Source organism: Ceratocystis lukuohia, assembly GCF_044167205.1.
Source record: "Ceratocystis lukuohia strain C4212 chromosome Unknown Supercontig6_pilon, whole genome shotgun sequence".
NCBI lineage: Eukaryota > Fungi > Ascomycota > Sordariomycetes > Microascales > Ceratocystidaceae > Ceratocystis > Ceratocystis lukuohia.
In genome coordinates, this window is record NW_027263525.1 from 2141453 (window position 1) to 2161046 (window position 19594).

A 19594-nucleotide genomic window follows, 5' to 3' on the forward strand; every position below is an offset into this window, starting at 1 on the left:
CTAAAAGGTCTGTGGGGGTTGAATTGACAGAGGGGAATGCAAGTGTAAAGTTGAGACTTGCTATAGACACAGTACGCAATTGAATTTACACAGTAAGCGCACGTGTAGCACAAACAGACAGCATACACTGTATAGCACGCACATGTCCCTATATCGACAGAGGCAGACAACAAATTGACGGATGGGCGCCAGATTGCTGGGTGGTCGCGCGAGAAAAAAGCAATGGCAAAGCAGCTGTATTGGCGCTGGGAAGAGAAAGGCATATATATATGTATGCAGTCGTCTAAAGCGCTAAAAACACGCACTAAATGGCACCCATATTCACTGACTTAGCACCTGACTGGCCTCAAGTGCGCCCACAATCTGGCCTGCCTCATCTAGCAAGGCAATAATAGCATCCTCAACCTGTAGATAGGCGGCGCCCTCGGGCACATGCGCATGCGCACTACGCACTAGGTCTTTGGCTACCCGGACCTGCGTATCGGCTGCAATGCCCAGCATCTCGTCGCGCGCAACCACAAGCCCTGGGACCTGCCCAATAGGGACCAGAAGCTGGTCATTGCGCAATGCACGGATGCGGCTTGGTGGCAGCACACTGCCGTCGCACAAGCGCAGCCAACCGGAGCCGGCACTTGCTGCATCCGCCGTATTCGCCGCGTCAAAGCCTGCGCGTAGCGCATCAGCGCCTGTCAGCGCCCCTTGGCTCCCTGCACATGGCTCGAGAAGTGGCAATTCGGCAAACGATAATGCCAGCAGATCCCGCAGTATCGGAGCTGGTGGCGCGGAACTCTGGAGGGCAGCGCCAATCGCGCCTCCAGGGTGGTTTCTTGCAAATACTGTGGCAAGCCCGGGTGCTCCTGGCGCGCTGTGTAACTCATGGGCAGCAGTTACAGCGAGTGCATCGCCAACGGCAAGGGCGGTGGTGGTACTTGTGGTTGGGGCGCTGACACCAAAACTCTTCTTTTCTGGCGTGGGAATGGGCGTAGGTAAGAGAATGGTAGTGGGACGGGCGCGAATAAAGGCGCAGTCGCTGGGGCGGGTGTGGGCGGTTAAGAGAATTGTGGGTAAACCAGACGGGAGGTGGTCTTGGAGGAGGAGTAGCTCGGGGGTTTTGCCGGAGTAGGTGATGACGAGAAGAGTGTCGCGTGGCTGGATGTAGCCCAGGTCGCCGTGCAGGGCATCGGTAGGGTGTAGGAAGATTGCACAGATTCCCAGACTACTAAAGGTAGCTACGAGCTTGCGAGCGATTATGCCGGACTTCCCAACGCCAATGATGACCAGTTTGCCTTTTTCCCCGCAATTACGTACAATGGCTGATACAGCGGCATTGAAGCCTGCACGGGCTACTGAATGGGTAGCATAGAGATGGGTTACAGCGGCAAGAGCAGCGGCTTCGGTGGAAAGTACGTGGTTTGCGCTGGCGAGTCGGTCGGCGAACTGCAGAGAAGAAGTAGAGGAGAGCGGTGAGGTGGAGGAAGAAGAAGAAGTCGGAGACATCAAGGAGAAATGAGCTGCAGCCGTGGGTGGTTCTATAGCTGGTGGTGCATCGGCTCCCCTTCTGCTAGAAGCTGCAGACGCGCTGGCTATACTAGTTGTCCTGGTCAGATTGCTAGAGCTGCCATGGCCAGCTTTGAGGCTCAAGTCCAAGTCTGATATGGAGCATTCATCTAGAGTGGAGACTGAATCATCGTGTGAAGACGCAGCGGGCGAAGGTGGTGCTGGGTAGGCGCATTGGCCGGACGGTGTTTTGCGAGGCACAACGACCGCGCTAGTTTGTAAAGGCAAAGCTGGACCAGGAGGCGGTGGAGGTGAAGAGGGCATCGTGAGGCAGAGAAAGGAAGTGGGTGAGCGGAGGGGAGGAAGATTGGTTTGTATAGAAAGACATAGAAGTTGGTGTGTACAAAGATGGGAGATATTAAAGAAGGAGAGAGAGAAGCAGGAGGAAAAAAAGGAGAGCTTAATAATTCAAGTTCATCTCTACCCTCTTCAACATCGAGGCTATGCAGGGTCCCTTGGGCTTCCTGTTTCTCCTAGCGCCATTTTAACCACCATTTGGATGTATAAAGGTCTAGCCCAAGAAGCACCTCAGGTCTAGGCACTTGAGCTAGAAAGATTTAAATCAAGAGAAGTAAGTCTGCATGATCCCTCAGCGGGGCTACAGCACTACCAGCCTGGCACCTAATCTCCGGCGTTGTAATATACCCATGTACTTTGCGGCTTGGAGTTGTACAGAGAGAGAGCAGTCTCGATTGTATGCTATCATGCCTCTGTGAATTTTAGTCGATATTGTTGCCTTGGGGGGAGGACAAGGACATGGTGAAACTAGGTGCCCAAGTGCTAGAATGCGGCCTCAAGCATGCCGTCATCAAAGAAGGCTGCATGAGCACCAAGAAGAATAAAGAATGCGGGAAAAAAGTTTAGCATCGGGCCAGAGTGAACTGTCCCCCAGAAGCCGTTGTCATTGGGTGTCTTTTCAAAATGCAGCAGGCGCCCACCCACAACTGCACCAGTGCTACATAGACTCAAAATGGAGTAGCTTGGCCAAGGGATGGATCATTAGAACATTGCATATAAAGATACAATGCACTCACAACGCTGTCCAATGGTCATCACACTATACTCATGGCTAAACAACAGCCCACAGTCTCCGGGGAAGGGCTGGGTAGGCCCTAGGGCCACTATACCACGCCAGTCCATCAGCACGTTGTCGTTTTGTCCAGACCTCGGAATTTACCAGCCGGAATAAACAGGGGACTGCTTTCGAAGATACAATTTAGCGAGCGCCAAACATGCCTAATCGGATTCATATCGGGCGAGTATGGATGCCAGCCCAAGGTCTGCACACCCACCCTCAAAGCTATTGTCGGCCAAAGCAAACACGCCTCCCTAGGCGCTCCTAGGAAAAGCCTAGGCGCTGTATAGTGAGAAATCGGCTTCTCAGGCAAACTTGATGATATACCAACGGAATAAGAGTTTCCGATGACTTGGTGTCTTGGCGTGGTGTGCTAGCACGCTAGTACGTGAACGGCTAGCTGTCTCTTTTATCGGCGCCCCAACGCGCGGCTAGGCCGCTAGCTCTCAGTTTTGAAGGAAGAAAAGAGGAGAAAACAAAGCCTCTCTCACCCATCCCGCTCTCACATTTTCTGTGCCTTTCCGCATATCGTTCTCTTGTCGCAGGAGACGGACAGCTCGGCATTGGGAAGCCCAGCTTCGAGGTGTCTTGTCTGGCTTTGCACTATGAAAGACTTTGACAGGTTAGTTAATCTGGCTAACGGGTGCATCATATGCATTTGCCAATACACGTTACCACTTACGGCTCGGCATATCCGGTATAGTATGAGCAAGCGCAACTCGGTTTCGGTAGCCTAGCTTACCAGACAAAAAAAGTAGCCCCCGGCCACTTTTGCGCTGCGCTCATCAATTTCTTCTTTTCCTCCCTGGTCATCCTCCTTGCGTTTAAGCTTTTTTACGTCTGTCAACATGCAGCATTGGGCCTTCTCGTCTACTGCATTGATTCAGAGTTTAATCAGATGGCATCCTGGTTTGATGTCTCTATGTTAACATGATGCGGCTGGACCGGCTTAGTCACAATAAATGAAAAAACTCGGCTACGTAACCCTGGAGCCTATTTCGCCTCATGGCCCCCAAATGCGGAAACTACTGCTAAACCCTACTGTAAAAATCAAGATAAGAAAGAACCTCTATGGTTTCAGCAAGCCAACAGCGTATATCAATTTATTTCTAGGTACTAACTGCTACCCGAGGGTCTGGGCTACGCGTTTCCCCCTCTTCTTAGAATCTAGCACTCTTTACTCTTTCCATCCTTTTTAGTCTCTTTTGTTGTCTCCAACGTTAAAACGTGTTCAAGCTCCAGTTGTCTACCTTATATGTACCAGTGGCGCTTACTGATCTCGTCAATGTATCAATATATCTGATAGTCATATGGATGGTCGTAACTGTCATTTGTGAGATATGTTGGCTTTACGTCACAGCACTTCCCCAAATAAGGATCCGGTAACTGCAAGTAATACGGCTGGGCGAGATTTGTGATTAGAGAGAACATGAAGGTAAGTCTCGTATCTTAGTGAGTGCATTCCGTGATATTACCTTTATTTCTGCTTCTTCCCGGGGAAACTTCCTGTTCATAAATCGCCCACTTCCCCCCGCCACATCTATCTTTGCTCTTCGTTCTTGCCTCTTTCTTCATTTATTTTTTAACGCGCGTTTTACGGGTTATGTTGTAGACCTTCAAGCCATGGTAAACCCAAGCTCTCAGACCCTAAACCCTGCGATCTTCCCGAAACATCCGTCCTCGCAAGACGACGACTCCCTCGCCACGGCCGCCGAATATTTCACGAGTGTATCGAAAGAATCACTGACAAGAACGAAGCCGAGAATCTCCCGCCATCATGTCTCTTCCCGGGTCTTGCTTGCAGGCCTTATTTTAAGCAGCCTAACTATGCTGTCGTGGCTGCATGTTATCTCTCCGTTAATGGCATCATCACTACTCGGCCACCCGCTCGGGGACGGCAGCAACAGCAGCCAGGTTCAGGTCCAGCTCCAGCTCCAGCTCCAGCCACAGCCACAGCCCCAGCCAAAACCACAACACACCGAAAACGGCCAGACTCGCGGTCGCAACATCTTTCTTGCTGGTGCTGGAAAGGCCGATATCACCGGCCCTGTAGTTGAACTCAACATGATGGGATATGCCGACTCATCGCAGATCGGAACCGGGCTTCGCCAGCGCCTGTATAGTCGAGCCTTCATAGTTGGCGAAACACACAATCCCTCGGCACGGGTTGTATATCTTGTGCTGGATACACACAGCGGTGATACAGCAGTGCGAAATGGCATTATAGAGGGTCTGCATGCTTTGGGGAGTCCATACACCGAGCTTTATGGGAGCCAAAATATTGCTGTTACGGGCACACACTCCCATTCTGGCCCTGGTGGGTGGCACAACTACCTGCTGCCACAGATCACGAGCTTTGGCTTTGACAAACAGAGCTACCAAGCTATCGTTACCGGTGCTGTACTATCCATAAAGCGGGCCCACGATTCTATCGAACCAGCACGACTAGGGTTTGGGTCGACAAAGCTGCAAGACGCAAGCATCAACAGGAGTTTATTCTCGTACCTGGCCAATCCAGAGGAAGAACGCGCACAGTATAACAAGACTGGAAAAGGAACGGACCACAAGTTTACTAGTGGGACCCAGGACGATGGTTCGGTAGAAACAGACCTGAAGCTGCTGCGTTTCTCGCGTGTGTCAGATAACAAGACTATGGGCGTGCTGACGTGGTTTCCAACACATGGTACCTCGATGCTAGCCAATAACACACTAATATCTGGCGATAACAAAGGTGTAGCTGCAGCTCTCCTCGAGAAGAAGCTTCGCCAAGATGCCCCCGATTCCATTACAGAATCTTTTGTTGCCGGATTCTCCCAGGCGCATGTTGGTGATGTTAGCCCCAATATCCTCGGTGCCTGGTGTGAGGACGGCTCAGGCAGTCGCTGCTCGCCTGTGAATTCAACGTGCTCTGATGGCCGTGCCGGCAGTTGCCATGCCCGTGGCCCCCGCTTCCGTGTTGCCGATAATGGTGCAAGTAGCTGCTATGAAATCGGCCGCCGGCAATACACCGCTGCCCGCAAATTAACAATGGCGCCATTGGACGATGAGGCCCCTGACGCCCTTAGACCCATTACAGGTGGCGGTACTGTGCGGGCATTCCATGCGTTCCATGACATGTCGAACTTCGAATTTATCTCGCCAGACGAGCCTGAAAGGGTTAAACGGACCTGTCCAGCCGCCCTAGGCTATTCTTTTGCAGCTGGCACGTCGGATGGGCCGGGCGGGCTAGATTTCACGCAGAACGACCACTCGGGCGCCAACAAGTCCGCTGCGTGGAAGGTTATTTCTAGCCTAATCAAGATCCCTGGGGCCGAGCAGGTTGCCTGCCAAGCGCCCAAGCCCCTGCTTTTAGACGTTGGAGAGGTTGTGCGGCCATATTTATGGACACCAAACATTGTCGACATCCAAGTGCTCCGCATTGGCAATCTAATGGTTGTTGTAAGCCCCGGCGAGGCATCAACTATGGCTGGTAGGCGGTGGATGCGTGCCGTTGAGAAGGAAGCGCGCCATGCACTAGAATCTACCCCCGACATAACTAATGTCGAAGTCGTGCTTGGTGGCCCGGCTAACACATACACGCACTACATAAGCACACCGGAGGAGTATGCATTACAACGCTACGAGGGTGCATCAACGTTATACGGCCCACATACGCTGGCGGCCTACATCAATCGTACACTTGAGTACCTACCGCTACTATTCGACACGGTTAGAACGCCGCTAGCGGCAGCGGCCGAGATCGGCCCTTTGCCACCGGACACACGCAATGCATCTCTACATTTCGTCGCCGGCGTCGTCTTTGACAGCCACCCGTTCTTCACAGCCTTTGGTGACGTAATCTCCGATGTAGCACCATCTTCAGTGTACTACGCTGGCGATACAGTGCAAGCGACCTTTGTTGGCGCGAATCCGCGTAATAATCTACGCCTCGAGGGTACGTTTGCCGCTGTTGAATCCATGATTAGCCCTGGAGTGTGGAAAACTGTGAGAGATGATTCAGACTGGGACCTAGTCTATAACTGGAAACGCACGTCGTCAATCAGAGGCACATCCAAGGTCACGCTACAGTGGCACCTACCAGACGATGTTGAACGTGGATGTTACCGATTGCGATATTTTGGTGATGCTAAATCATTGAGCGGTAGGATCACTTCGTTCAGTGGTACGAGCTCGGAGTTCTATGTGATGTGATATATTGGCTAGGGTTTAGTATAAATTAGGGTTATAGATCCTCGGGCGTGTTTAAAAACACTTTAATATCTATCATATTACGTTACATTTGCACGAAACCTAATAAGAACATCAATTGTGCTCTACACATGACACCCCAAGCTCCGGGTCGTGTGATTTTCTTGCCTACGCTTCCTTTGCAGCTACGGCCAAGTCTACAGGCCGCATACGCGGAGACACAGGCGCACTGGCTCGTACACGGGGCGCATGACGACCACAGCGAGACGGGTTTTTGGGCGAGCGGCGGTAGCAGACTTCGTGGGCCCCTGGCGGAGCGGGACGACCAAAACGGCACGACACGCTGCAGTATTCCATTTCACTGCCCATCCATTGCTTTAGGTGGCTGTGTAACTCGCAGCGTGAGGTACCACATTTGCGACAGTAAACCTGACCGTCAAGTCGAATAGCAGCAAAGTTGGCAACAGAGGGCGACTCAGGCTGGTCGGATGATCTAGATGAGGTGGAGGAGGTGGTGGATGCGGTTTGCGATCGTCTGAGCCCAGGAAAGCTAGAGCCTTGAGGTGCTTTTGCCGTTGTAGGCGTGCTGGGTGCCGAGTTTCCGTGAGGCTCAGAATTGAGTGGCATAGGAGACTGGGGTGGGCTCAACCCAGGGTGTCTAAGTGAGCCGGCACCTCGCCACGCCCATTCTAGCGTGTTGGGGCCGTGGCGGCGGCTGGCTAACGAAACCCGGCCGTTGAGACGCTGGTGGATGGGATAAAAGGCTCGTGATGCTAGGCCAAAGCAAACGCTATCAATGGGATCAAGGAAGTCGAAGATGAGGTAGAGGACGTCTTTTGGGAGGTCAAGCAATGAAATAAGCTCCGACGGGCGGTGAGTATGCACAATAGGCTCATCATCCATGAGTGAGAAAGCGCGGCGAGGGGGTTTTCTGGGCTTAGGCCGTACCATGCGCAGGGCCAGGGTGGCGGCGGCAGTATCAGGCGGAGGGGGAGTAGCCTGAGCGACTAAAGAGAGTTCAGCAGGCGAAGATGCAGTTTCTTGCACGGATGATAGCACCAAGTCCCCTCGCGGAATAGCGGAAGCAGAGACCGGGGCTGGAGTGGTCGGGGAGGCTAGGGTAGGAGCCAGAGTGGGCAGGTACAGGTGGCGAACCGGAGGCTGCTCGTTATCATATTCTGAGAGGGACTGCGAGCGGCGAGGCCTACGGACGCCCGCCTTGATAGCGCGTCTTTCAGCAGCGGTGTGTGGAGGGACAGAACCAGACTCCTGAATACATGCAAGGTTGGATGTTTGGGTATGACGGAGGCCATGGCCATGGCCATGATTATGGGTAGAGTGACTCAATGAAGAGCCCCCGAGAAGCATGCGAGCAGCAGCATTGGCAACATCGACAACATCATCGGCTGTCGATGGCAGGCAAGACTGGGACACAAGAACCTGAACCATAGTGGCGGGATAGATTGTCGCGACAGGATGTTAGATAGGGAATAGGTAAAATACAAGGCTAGTAGGTATATAGTCGTTCTGCTGATGTTATGATAATAGGTAATGACGAAATGAACAATGTGGCTCAAATGGCGGAGAGAAGTCCAAGTCTAGCAAATATTAGGGAATAAAATGACATGCCTTGAAGACACATTAATGATGCAATTAAAAGGGGACGACAAGCTAGAAAATAATGATGATTAGAGAAGAAACAAAAAAGAAAAAAAAGGAGTAGTAAAAAAAGAAGAAAAACAAGAAAAAATTCAACGGAAGGAGCAAGATGGAGGGGATAGAGGGGATCCAGAGCCCTTAATATAGAAACTACCCGTAGACCAAGATTTCAAATCTGCTAGCTAACTCGGAGGAGCAGCTGCCCTTTTTTTTTTTTTTTTTTTTTCTTCGGCTGTTCGTTCCTGCCACGCGTTAACTTGACTACTACCCGTAGATTCAACTACTGTTTCCAGCCAGACCAAAGGAAGCCAAGACAAGGCCCCCTTCCTTTGAAAGCCACGAACAAGACGGTGAAACCCACCTGCCTGGCACCCCGTCTCTCAAACCACCCACTCTCTAAGACTGGCGAGGGCAAAATCGGCACGAGAATGTTTTGGAGAGCAATGGCGTCATTGCTAGAAGGATAAAGTTGTCGCAAAAAAGAAGCGACTTGGTTGGCGACTAGGGGATGACTAGCTGCCCCCAACAAGTTTTTAGCCTACCCTCTATGGAATCTCCCTCCCCACGATAACACACTTGCGGTCACACGACAACCATGAATACAGCAGGGAACTTGCCACAAAGCTGGAGAAAAGCTTGGACCTGCCAACAGCAATGGAGAAGAGTACGAGAAGAATAAATAATGTATGAGGCAACTAATATGAGACGATGTGCATATCGAGTAGCAGAGAATCTAAACATTGACAAATTTTCTCCTCATTCGTAGCGTGGCCTTTTGATGTCACGATACGAGCCGACGCCTAGACCGAGGGCCATCTCCATGACGAACCACCACTATTAGGTTGATCATGTCAGACTCTTCCTTTGGATGACGGTTCTAGCGCTGCTTCTATGCCCCGGCAGCGTTATACTGAGTCAAGTTCAGATCGACGGCAGCCGTGTTTGTGTATTTTTGGAGATCGGATTATTGGCTCCTTCGAGGTAGGGCCGGCTCGCCACACTAGAAGGAGATGGGCAACTTGAGTTTGGCAGTATTGCTGGTACGACTTCTCGGCAGGACAGATTCTCCGCAACGTTCAAGCTTAGAAAGAAGAAAAAGAAAAGAACCCCCAAAAAGAGTAACAAAATAACAGGAAAAAGGAACCCTGTCTTTCCATGCGTGTCTACCGCCGAGTTCCAGCCGAGATACGCCGGCATACCTCCTTTCTTCTGCTGCGTTTCTTTTTATTTAGACTCAACTCATCCTCAATAAGACCACCCACCACATATAGTCATTGCAAGGCCTTTTTTGTTATCACTACTACCCCACAAACCCCCCCCCCCCCTCTCCCAAAAATAAAAAAGGTCATCTGATAAAAAGGAAGCAAGTCTTCTTCCTCACCAATAACCTCGTCCTTGACGACTCCCAAGCAACAAAGAGAAGACTGATACGGGAGCAAGATCAGGCACTTGCTTGACTGCTGCTCCTTTTGGGCTAAGACCTTTGCCAAAATATTGGGTAAAACAGGAGGCCAGAGTGTTCTAGATTTTGGAACACGCAGCTGGCTAGCCCCCTTTTTTTTACTACAACCCTACACACACTTACGTAGAAACCTATTCGGCCACACTTACACACAATCAAGAATAAATAGGTTTGGCAATTCCTACGTTTAGATAAGAAGTACCAATCAATGTCTTTATTTCCGTTCTATCTAGGTATATTAGCGCTTGTATAGTGGATTTCTGTTATCTATCGATTATAAAGCCTGGATTTCATGTTAATCCCTGAATCATGCCTACTAACCGAGAAGGCGGACAAAACACTCCTGATCACGGCTAAAAGGAAAACTATCTCTAAAACTTGTATCAGAGATAGAAGCTATGTATGTCTGTATGTACTATTTAGCGTCTACCTACTAGTTTTCCCGGTAATACGACGGGGAGACTAAGATAGAAGCTAGCTGACAGAATGAATAGTACATACGTTAATCATTCAACAGTTCAACAGACAAAAAAGGCAAAAACAAATGCTCACTACCAGGGTCGAACTGGCGACCTTCGCATTACTTAATATTCGATGTTTGAATATTAGTACGACGCTCTAACCAACTGAGCTAAGCGAGCGAAGAGCTTCTTGATGATGTTGTTGTTGTTGTTGTTGTTGTTGTTGTATTTATTCTCTACCTAAAACTATCTAAGCTTGACCTGCGTCGTGGCTCCGTGGATCTCTATGACGTGGGATCAGATCAAGAAAAATGTAGGTTTTTCGAGTCCAGACTTTTCGATTCGGCCGTGAGAAGACTGCTTTTTCTATCTCCATTTATTGAGTGGGTCGGGTTCCTCGTCCACCGCCCGGGTCCGATCACTTCTTGGTGTCTTAGGACCTTTCTGTTGGACTCCATCCTTGTAAGGGGAAGAGAGGAAAAGGCAGGGAAGAAGACTTCCCGTATTTTTCCCTTCTTTCCCCTTACCCCACCGGTAACCCCAGACCAACCCTAAACCCAGAAGAGGGGAGTCTGCCCCAACTTCCCCACAATCATTCGATCCTCTGAAAATTCTGCAGTGCCCAGAAATCGTGATGATCACGAAGTCAGGACAGCAGATTCCAGTGCAGCCTGGGAAGCCCTTCCTATCCGGCATATCGGGCTAATATCCAGACTGTGTGAGCATCCAGGGCTCGTGGTTCGTCCTTCCACTTCTTCGATGCGCTGCCTGTTTGGTGTGGATGTGGCCTCGAGGCAGTCCCCTTTCCAGTGACTTGACCCAACAGTCACCAGTCTGTCGTCGGACAGGACCGCAAGAAAGAACAGAAAACAAAAGAAAAAAAAAAAAAAAAACATAGGAAATATTTTGGACTGTGTGAACTCTCAAAGTTTAGTCCTGAGTGTGTGATGGTGTGTTCCTTGAGGTGGATTGGTGTTGCGGCGATGAGGTGTTGACGATCGCGAAAAAGGTGTCGTGGAAAAGGGGGTGGATCGACGACGAGGTTAACCTCAAGGTTGGGTAAGTGCGGCCTCAAGGCATCACAGCTCATTTGCCATAAAAAGAATGAAAAAACGGTTATCGGTGTCATAAACGTTTTCCACCAGAAACCTGAAAAAAGGGGAGGTGCCAGACCTCAAAGGTACCCCCCCGAGGGTTGTAGGAGGGAGAGTTAGACAAACGTGATAACCAACTACACCATCGGTCCGGGGCTTCTTGATGATGATGATGATGATGATGAAATTCAGTTTATACTCTAGGGACTATCTGCGGCCCCACTTTGGGAGTCCGGAGCTCTTTCGAGGACCGTATTTTCTGGCGCCTGTTTTTTCTGTACCCCCTCCGCCCATGTCTGTGTGGTCCCGGGTCACGGCTTTGCCGTACCCATAGGGGCCTCCACAGGACATTCCCCTGCTGACTCCATCCCCGTAAGGAGAAGAGAGGAAAAAAGGCAGGGAAGAGGGCTTCCCGTATTTTCCCTCCCTTCCCCCTACCCCACCGGTAAACCCCAGACCAACCCTAAACCCAGAAGAGGGGAGTCTGTCCCAACTTCCCCACAATCATTCGATCCTCTGAAAATTCTGCAGTGCCCGGAAATCGTGAAGATCACGAAGTCAGGACAGCAGCTTCCAGTGCAGCCTGGGAAGCCTTTTCCATAAATTTTGTCTAAAATCCAGACTGTGTGAGCATCCGGGGCTCATGGTTAGTCCTTCCGCTTCTTCGATGCGCTGCCTGTTTGGTGTGGATGTGACCTCGAGGCAGTCCCCTTTCTGGTGACCTGACCCGAAAGTCACCAGTCCGTCGTCAGACGGGACCGCAAGAAAGAACAAAAACAAAAGGAAAAAACATAGGAAATATTTTGGACTGTGTGAACTCTCAAAGTTTAGTCCTGAGTGTGTGATGGTGTGTTCCTTGAGGTGGATTGGTGTTGCGGCGATGAGGTGTTGACGATCGCGAAAAAGGTGTCGTGGAAAAGGGGGTGGATCGACGACGAGGTTAATCTCAAGGTTGGGTAAGTGCGGCCTCAAGGCATCACAGCTCATTTGCCATAAAATAATAAAGAATGAAAAAACGGTTATCGGTGTCATAAACGTTTTCCACCAGAAACCTGAAAAAAGGGGAGGTGCCAGACCTCAAAGGTACCCCCCCGAGGGTTGTAGGAGGGAGAGTTGGCGAAGAGCTTCTTGGCATACCTCGGCTTACCACGGCTTGACAAGGAATCTCCGGTGCGGCGGGGAAAAAAAAAGCCGGAATACAACTCTCCCTCTTACAACCCTCGGGGGGGTACCTTTGAGGTCTGGTGCCTCCCCTTCTTCCGGGCTGCTGGAGGACGACGTCTATGACACTGATAAGCGTCTTTCATTCTTTTCTTCTTCTTTGACTCTGTCATGGATCTTGACAATGAGCTGTGGAGCCTTGAGGCCGCACTTACCCAACTTTGAGGATAACCTCGTCGTCGACTCGCCCCCTTTTTCACGACAACTTTCGCGATCGCCAACTCCTCATCGCCGCAACACCACTCCAACTCAAGGAGTTCACCTTCACGCTCAGGACTGAATTTTGAGAGTTCACACAGTCCGCACCTTTTTTTTTTCTTTTGTTTTGTTTTCTTTCTTGCGCTCCTCTGTCCTCGGATAGACTGGTGACTGTGGCATGTCACTAGAAAGGGGGCTGTCTGGCGCCTCATCCACACGCGCAAGGCAGCGGCCACCAGAAAAGTGGAAGGATATATCACGAGCCCTCGGATGCTCACACAGTTTGGTTTTTTCTCTCTTTGGGGGGTTTTCCCAGGCTGCACTGGACGTCGCCGTCTTGCTCTCGTGATTTTCACGACTTCAGGAAGCGTGGCAGGTTTTTCAGAGGAACGAATGTTTGTGGGGAAGTTGGGGGTTAGCCCCACTACTTCTGCGCTTAGGGTATATCTGGGATTTCCTTTTTTTTTTTTTTTTTTCTTTTGTCTCTGACGACTACAGGTGGAAGACGAGTAACAAGCTTGCTTGGGAGCATACGAGCTTCTCTCGCCCAAAACCTGTGGTCAGCCCTGCAGAGGGTTAATTCTGTCCGGTAACCAATCCGGCGTCGTTTGATCTTAGTGATTCCAGTAGACGTTAAATAAATTCAAATTCAAATTCAAAAGCCGGAATAAAGGATGTCTTTTCACGTGAATCAAGCAACACAACTCGAGTTGTTTGAACGTGCATCGCATCATTGCATTGACAGTTGACGTTGACAAGTGTTACATTAGCAAGGAGGCAAAAAACCCCCGAGGCGCATAGCCTTGTTGTGTATATATTAAAACAAAAGAAAATCTAACAAGACGCTAAACGTAAACCAGTGACTATCCCTCATCAAACGAGAAAACAAACCCAAAAAAGCAACGCTAATCCAAGACGAATGCTGTAAATCTAATCGCCTTCCCACCTTCCAAATAGCTATTCCTAGCATAGCTGAGAAATCGCTTTTCTCAAAAGCCACTTCCCTCCACCCTATTCTTTTATAAAATAAAAGCATACAGCCGCGTTGCTTGTGCGTCACTCTCACCATTCCACAACCAACACGAGTAACATACCGTTCAACACACAAATCGATAAAAATGATAGCCAAAGGGAAACGTGATGCCACAAAAGCAATCTATCCGTTCGCGTGAGTGAGATGCCAAAGCCGACACATGCCGAGAATAAACTCGTGATAATGCCGACCGTCACACCTGCCTCTACCTCTAGCCGCATTTTATGTCGGCCAGTAGTAATCAGCGCACTAGTGATCGCAATCAACGCGAATGAAACAAGAAACGAAGCGATGGCGACCCATAAAAAGACTTGATTGTGTTTTTGCGTAGCCCGTTGGTCGGCTATGCTAGGGAACGCTGCGTAGTGGGTGGCGTATCCGTCAGTGGGTAGTTCTTCGGAGCTAGTGTAGTCATCATCTGTATCCGCAGAATAATTAGGCCTTGCAGAGCTAAAGATCCCTAGCAGAGGTGCTCTCTCTCCAGGATTTGACCTCAAGCTTTGCAGCGTGAGCATGCTGCGGGCCTTCGCTAATGGGCGAGCAAAGGTTTTCTTGATGAATTCGAAGCCAGGAATTTCCATTTCCTGGTCCGGGTTGATGTAAATTGCATATTCTTCCTCGTGATCTCCGGCCTCGCTTCCATCGTCATATTCGTTCCAGTAATGAACTGGCTGTTGGGGAGAAGCAAAGTGTTGTTGCGGAGTGACTGGAGATGGTAAAGAGCGGACTGCAGAAATCGACTGACTGTCAACACTCAAAGACTCTGGGGACCCGGGATGAATGTCGTCTTCGGGAAGGGTTTCACGCAGCTCAGCTAGTAGGACATCGTACTGCGACTGCAGGTGCGTAAGATCTCGGCGAGTAAAGCTTTTGGGGTCATGGAGGATGTTCTCGCGGAAACGCGCGCTCAGGCTGCAAGAGCCAGTCCATTTCTGAGAATAATTGAATTAGTATCGCTATATATAAATTAAGCAGTTCAGGGTGCGCATACCTGATATTTTTTCAAGATTTTGCGGAAAGCGACCACTTGCGCATGTATAAAACGGTCGAGAGAGTGAAGATCGTCCCCACACCTTAACAACTCATGTTCGTACTTGCAGAACCTCCGTTGTCTTTTTGCAATCTTCTCAGGGCTGGCGTCATGGCCATGTTTGGGGAATCGCATACACAATTGGTGAATGCATGTAGTAAGATAGTCTAAACACGTGATGATCAGTCAGTATTCGGACTGAGAGGGGTTGTACAGATGCAAATAGTGTAACCTACTTAGACGGTGGCCGATTTCATCGGTCTTACTGGAGACAAAGTCACCAACTCGCTCATGTTGGGCTTGAAGCTCTTCGTAGAAGCCGTTCTCGAAGCGAGTTAAGGCAATATCTTCGCTGCCGGGAATAACAATAGCGCTTGCTTGGTTCTTAGTAGTATGGACTTTGATCTCGTACTTGAGCGAGTTGTAGTCAATGTTGTCTGCCAAATAGTTAGTCGCCAGACAAAAAAGGGCAAATGCGGCTTCAAGACACCAGATAAATCGATGGTATGCCAAATATTGCTGCAGTTCAGCGGTTCCGTTCCAGTGTGCAACGGCGACAGGTAATGTTTGCTGGCATGACCAAGGGTTAAAAGTGCATGTACGGACGACAGAACATTGTATTGGAGACCGTCTTTTGGAGATAGATGCCCAGTACAATTGATGGTCAAATGTCTGAGTCCGGTGACGCTGAAGGTGACGTATCCTAGACACGGCACGGGAGCAATGGACAAAATAAAAAAAGGACAAAGATTTCACACTTACGGATGCGCCAACGAGGGACGGACTCAGATTGGAGTTTCTGTCCAAACTTCATGGTCGACTATGTAGGGATTTGCAAGACAGTGAATCAACAAGGCAGAGTTCAAGGATCAAAGTGAAGAAAAAAAAACAAGCTATGAAGACAGAAAAAGTTGTTGAAAAAAAGAAAAACAAAGAAAATAGCACAGCAGCAATCAAGCCAATGAAGAGATCATGTGTGAAACAAACAAGGAGGGTAGTCGCAATTCGCAATTGCAATACAGTGCCACTGTGGTGAAATAAACAAGCGGCGGATAAGCGAATGAACGACAAATAAATGCAGTAGTGGTGATAACGAGCGATGTTTTTAATGAATGTATAGAGGGAAATCGACAGCCAGGGCGCGACTCAAGGAGCAGGAGTTCAGAGGGACGGGAGCTCGGCCTGGAAATGGGGGCGCCACCGCCTACAAATAGTCGAATAGTTGAGCAGAGAAAAGACGCCAATGGTGTAGGAAGCAATCAATGGCAGATTGCTGTCGGCAGCTAGCAGTTGGAGATTTGTTATGCGACGATGCGAATGCAGGGAGAGAGAGGTTGGTGGGATTCGAAACGAGCAGCAGGAGAATGCAGGAGAATCAAGGAATCGAGACCAATTATATGGATAAGAACAGGCGGAGCCAAGTAGAGAGTAGATGAGTGAAGATCGAGATAAGGATATTGCGAGAGTATGGAAAAGAGGAAAGAAGACGAAGATAAAGTGGCAGATATGGCAGTTGCTTGGCAGGAGACAAACATGCAAACGTGACCCCGTGATCGATGCACTAGCTTTCTAAGCGGTGGCGATGTTAACAAGTGATGCAATGTTGGTGTTTGAGAGATAAAGCGAAATGAAGAAGAGAGCAGGGCTAAATTCACAAGGGAAAAAAAATGCGCCACTAAAGTTTTAGACGGGGCGGAGCTTGGGCCTTTGGCCTCAACCTCAGCGTAGGGCAAGAAGCAACACAAATGACTTGGTGCTCTAGATGCGAAAGCGCAAGATAGGCAATCCCTGTCAAATGAAACCGGAGGACAAGCGGAGCGAAGGCAAAACTAGAGTAGTGAGCAAGTGAGTAAGTGCCTGGAAAGAAGAAAAAATATACGAGAAGTGACTACCCCGGAGGATTGGAGAATAAATGGCGATCACAAAGACAAGAGAAACACACATAAACATGGACACAGACAGGTACAAAGGCAGCAATATAAGTAATTACTGTTAAATAAGAGACAGGGCACCTGCCGTCCTTGCCTTCTTGCGGCTCTCCATCAAATCCTAGCAAGGCCCAAAACCGTTGGCCAGCCAATGAACGAGCGGAAATAACAAAAAAAGAAGCAAAAACCGCAAACGACTACACCGTCTCGCTAACTAGAGAAATAGCACCTCCTAGAAACACGCTTTACTTACTCTAGGGAAGGTGCAAACCGAAAAGTGAAGTAAGAAGCAAGAAAATTTTCCTTGTTGCAAGCTAAGCTCGATATGGACTTGGCTAGACAGAATATCCTAGGTAACCTTTCGTCACTAGAGCAGCAAGGCAACTATTACCTGCCCTTAAGATTGTAGCACAAAAGTCTAAGCCGCTGGGTTTCTTTCTCCCATTCCTCGTTCCTCCTTCCCTTTCAGTTTAACACGCCAGAAAAGAAAAAAAAAAAGAGAAGAAAAAAGTCGCCCCGATAAAAAATGAAAGAGCAAAAGGAGGCAAGCAACTACGCGTACACAACATGCACTTTGTGAAGTATCTCCCAAAGACATACATAGTCAGTGCAGTGCATTGACAGAATGAAATGGGTTTTATAGGCCTCGAAACCCAAAATCAAGCAAAGTCGAGGGCAGTCACAAGCGAAGGGCTGAAATAAGGTCGCTATGTGGCCCACCCCACGCTGCAACATGTGAATCTTCTGGATTTCACAAGGTCAACGTTGCCCTGCCGATCTTTGTTCTTTGATTTTTCTTTATCCAGATTGCTGGCTCATGATGCGCTCAGAAATGAGGCGGAGCAAGCAGCTTCGATGCTGTTTCGGGTTAGATGAGGAGCCGGCATCCAAGAAAGCGCTGGTGCACTGTCCGTTCAGTGGCACTTGTACATGCGAGTGTGAGAGTGCATCTGCATCGTGCAGCCTCCACAAGACACATGGGATTTTACTGGCTGGGTGCAGCTACAACCTCAGTAGCGCAAGCTACCTGCGCCTTGATATGGCTCACGCCCAAAGCAAGAACCAAAAACGGTCGATCTCATGACATGGCGAACAATGAGGAAGATGACGGATCAACATACAACCCGATTGCTTGTTTTGGCTTATCACGGTGCCTAACGCGCATCTTCCATTCCCCATGCACTGCTGCCACATCATCTCAAACGGGCCAAGGCCAGTTAGGGGTCTGACAACTCCATGACAAGTTCTGCGCTACGGCCCGTTCAGAAGGCTGTGAATAACAAGCCTATGATAGCTCATTTCCACGTTTGGTCCGTGGAATGCATGTATATAGGCCTTGTTTCCTACTAAACCGGGGTTTCATAGTCATTATTTGCGTGTAACAAAGGCTACAACTTGCACGCCTGGAACAGCGAATGCAGAGGTCAAATTTTGAGCTTTTTTCGTCTCTAATCCTGCGCTAGCCAGGTTGGAAAATGTATCGAATATAAAGTCACTAGTTGCAGTAAAACCTATATACCCCGTAGACGTTAAATATATTCAAGTCAAAACCTATATACCCCCTCTCCCATATTCCCCAGCCCAAGGCATTCATTCATGCCCCTTCTGTCCTACCAGCTGTACGATCTCAACAAAGCCTGCATTCTTAGACAATTGGAATCATGCCAGCTCCGTCCAAGCTAGCAAACAGTCCTGTCCAGCTGGCTAGCCCATGTGTCACAGCTTAACAAGCCAAAGCCACGCCACTAAGACGACGCACCCCTCAGACCAACTGCCTGTCACAAGTCGCCACGCTGCAAAGTATAGGCTGTGATAAGAAAACTGTACTGTAGCTCTTTCGACCTGAGAGGAGTCAAGAGTTACTAGAGCGGCGGTGTTCATAGCCCCACTTTTAGTCTTCCGCCACAGTGGTCTTATGCGGAGCGACGGACCGCCGGCTGCCATATGTATGCATTTCACTGCCTTGTGGGTTTAGATGAGCATCGATCTCATGCATTAAATGCACATTGGAGTGTTCTTAATTAACAGCGCACCATCTGCTCCCTTTTTACATTTCATTTTTCTGTCTACCTCTCTTTCTCTCCTTTGGCTTTGCGCTGTGACTCATAAAAGGCGCCAATAATTATTTGCTTATTAGACCGCTTGTCGTCTCCATGGAGCCCGTGTAGTTTGCTTGGTGGAGAGGCACCAGATGTTTGTTTCATCACATGGCCCTCTGGGCGATAACACGCTGCGCAAAGGCAAAAACGGAGAGATAGCGTTGTTCCGGCCCGACACTCGACTTCTCAATCGGCCGGCTCACATTGGTTCTCAAGCTCCACGCTGAGGTCATGACCAAGGACCACAAATATAGACACACTTCATCCTTATCCTTGGCTCTTCGGTCATTCTAGTGATGGAGCCAGCTGCCGTTTGCGGCCAAAACACACGACGAGGAACAAAGGGCGGTAAGTGGGGACACTCTCTATCTTATCATATCTTATCACTTTTGGCCCTTCTCTTCCTTCCCTCAAGTTTGGTATGTGCTAGGGTAAGTAAATGAGGGGCAACAATTGTTAGCTAGCTGATTCTTGTCAAAGCAATTGCTGGTTTTTGTCGCCTTTGTTCATGGGCTTAAATAGTTGGTCGCTAACCCAAATGCCCATAAAACAGTTGCGCTAGAGCCTATCATAGCGCTCTCTGTGCTCC

General features: G+C 49.4%; 4 protein-coding genes across 4 annotated transcripts; 1 reads left to right on the forward strand and 3 right to left on the reverse strand.

Moving 5' to 3' along the window:
- Nucleotides 1-321: 321 nt before the first annotated feature.
- Nucleotides 322-1821, reverse strand: HOO65_060506 (putative phosphosugar isomerase; the record flags this gene model as incomplete). Its single annotated transcript, XM_071001147.1, has 1 exon — nt 322-1821. The coding sequence occupies one exon, from the start codon at nt 1819-1821 to the stop codon at nt 322-324; it is 1500 nt and encodes a 499-aa protein (XP_070857856.1).
- A 2434-nt stretch (nt 1822-4255) lies between these two features.
- On the forward strand, nt 4256-6823 carry HOO65_060507 (Neutral ceramidase; the record flags this gene model as incomplete). The annotated part of the gene is made up of 1 exon (XM_071001148.1): nt 4256-6823. The coding sequence occupies one exon, from the start codon at nt 4256-4258 to the stop codon at nt 6821-6823; it is 2568 nt and encodes an 855-aa protein (XP_070857857.1).
- Nucleotides 6824-6988: 165 nt separating this feature from the next.
- HOO65_060508 (uncharacterized protein) lies at nt 6989-8269 on the reverse strand (the record flags this gene model as incomplete). The annotated part of the gene is made up of 1 exon (XM_071001149.1): nt 6989-8269. One exon carries the CDS (start codon nt 8267-8269, stop codon nt 6989-6991), a length of 1281 nt encoding a protein of 426 aa, XP_070857858.1.
- A 5708-nt stretch (nt 8270-13977) lies between these two features.
- Nucleotides 13978-15792, reverse strand: HOO65_060509 (SPX domain-containing protein; the record flags this gene model as incomplete). Its single annotated transcript, XM_071003799.1, has 4 exons — nt 13978-14880; nt 14940-15145; nt 15215-15415; nt 15741-15792. 4 exons carry the CDS (start codon nt 15790-15792, stop codon nt 13978-13980), a joined length of 1362 nt encoding a protein of 453 aa, XP_070857859.1.
- Between the last annotated feature and the right edge of the window lie 3802 nt (nt 15793-19594).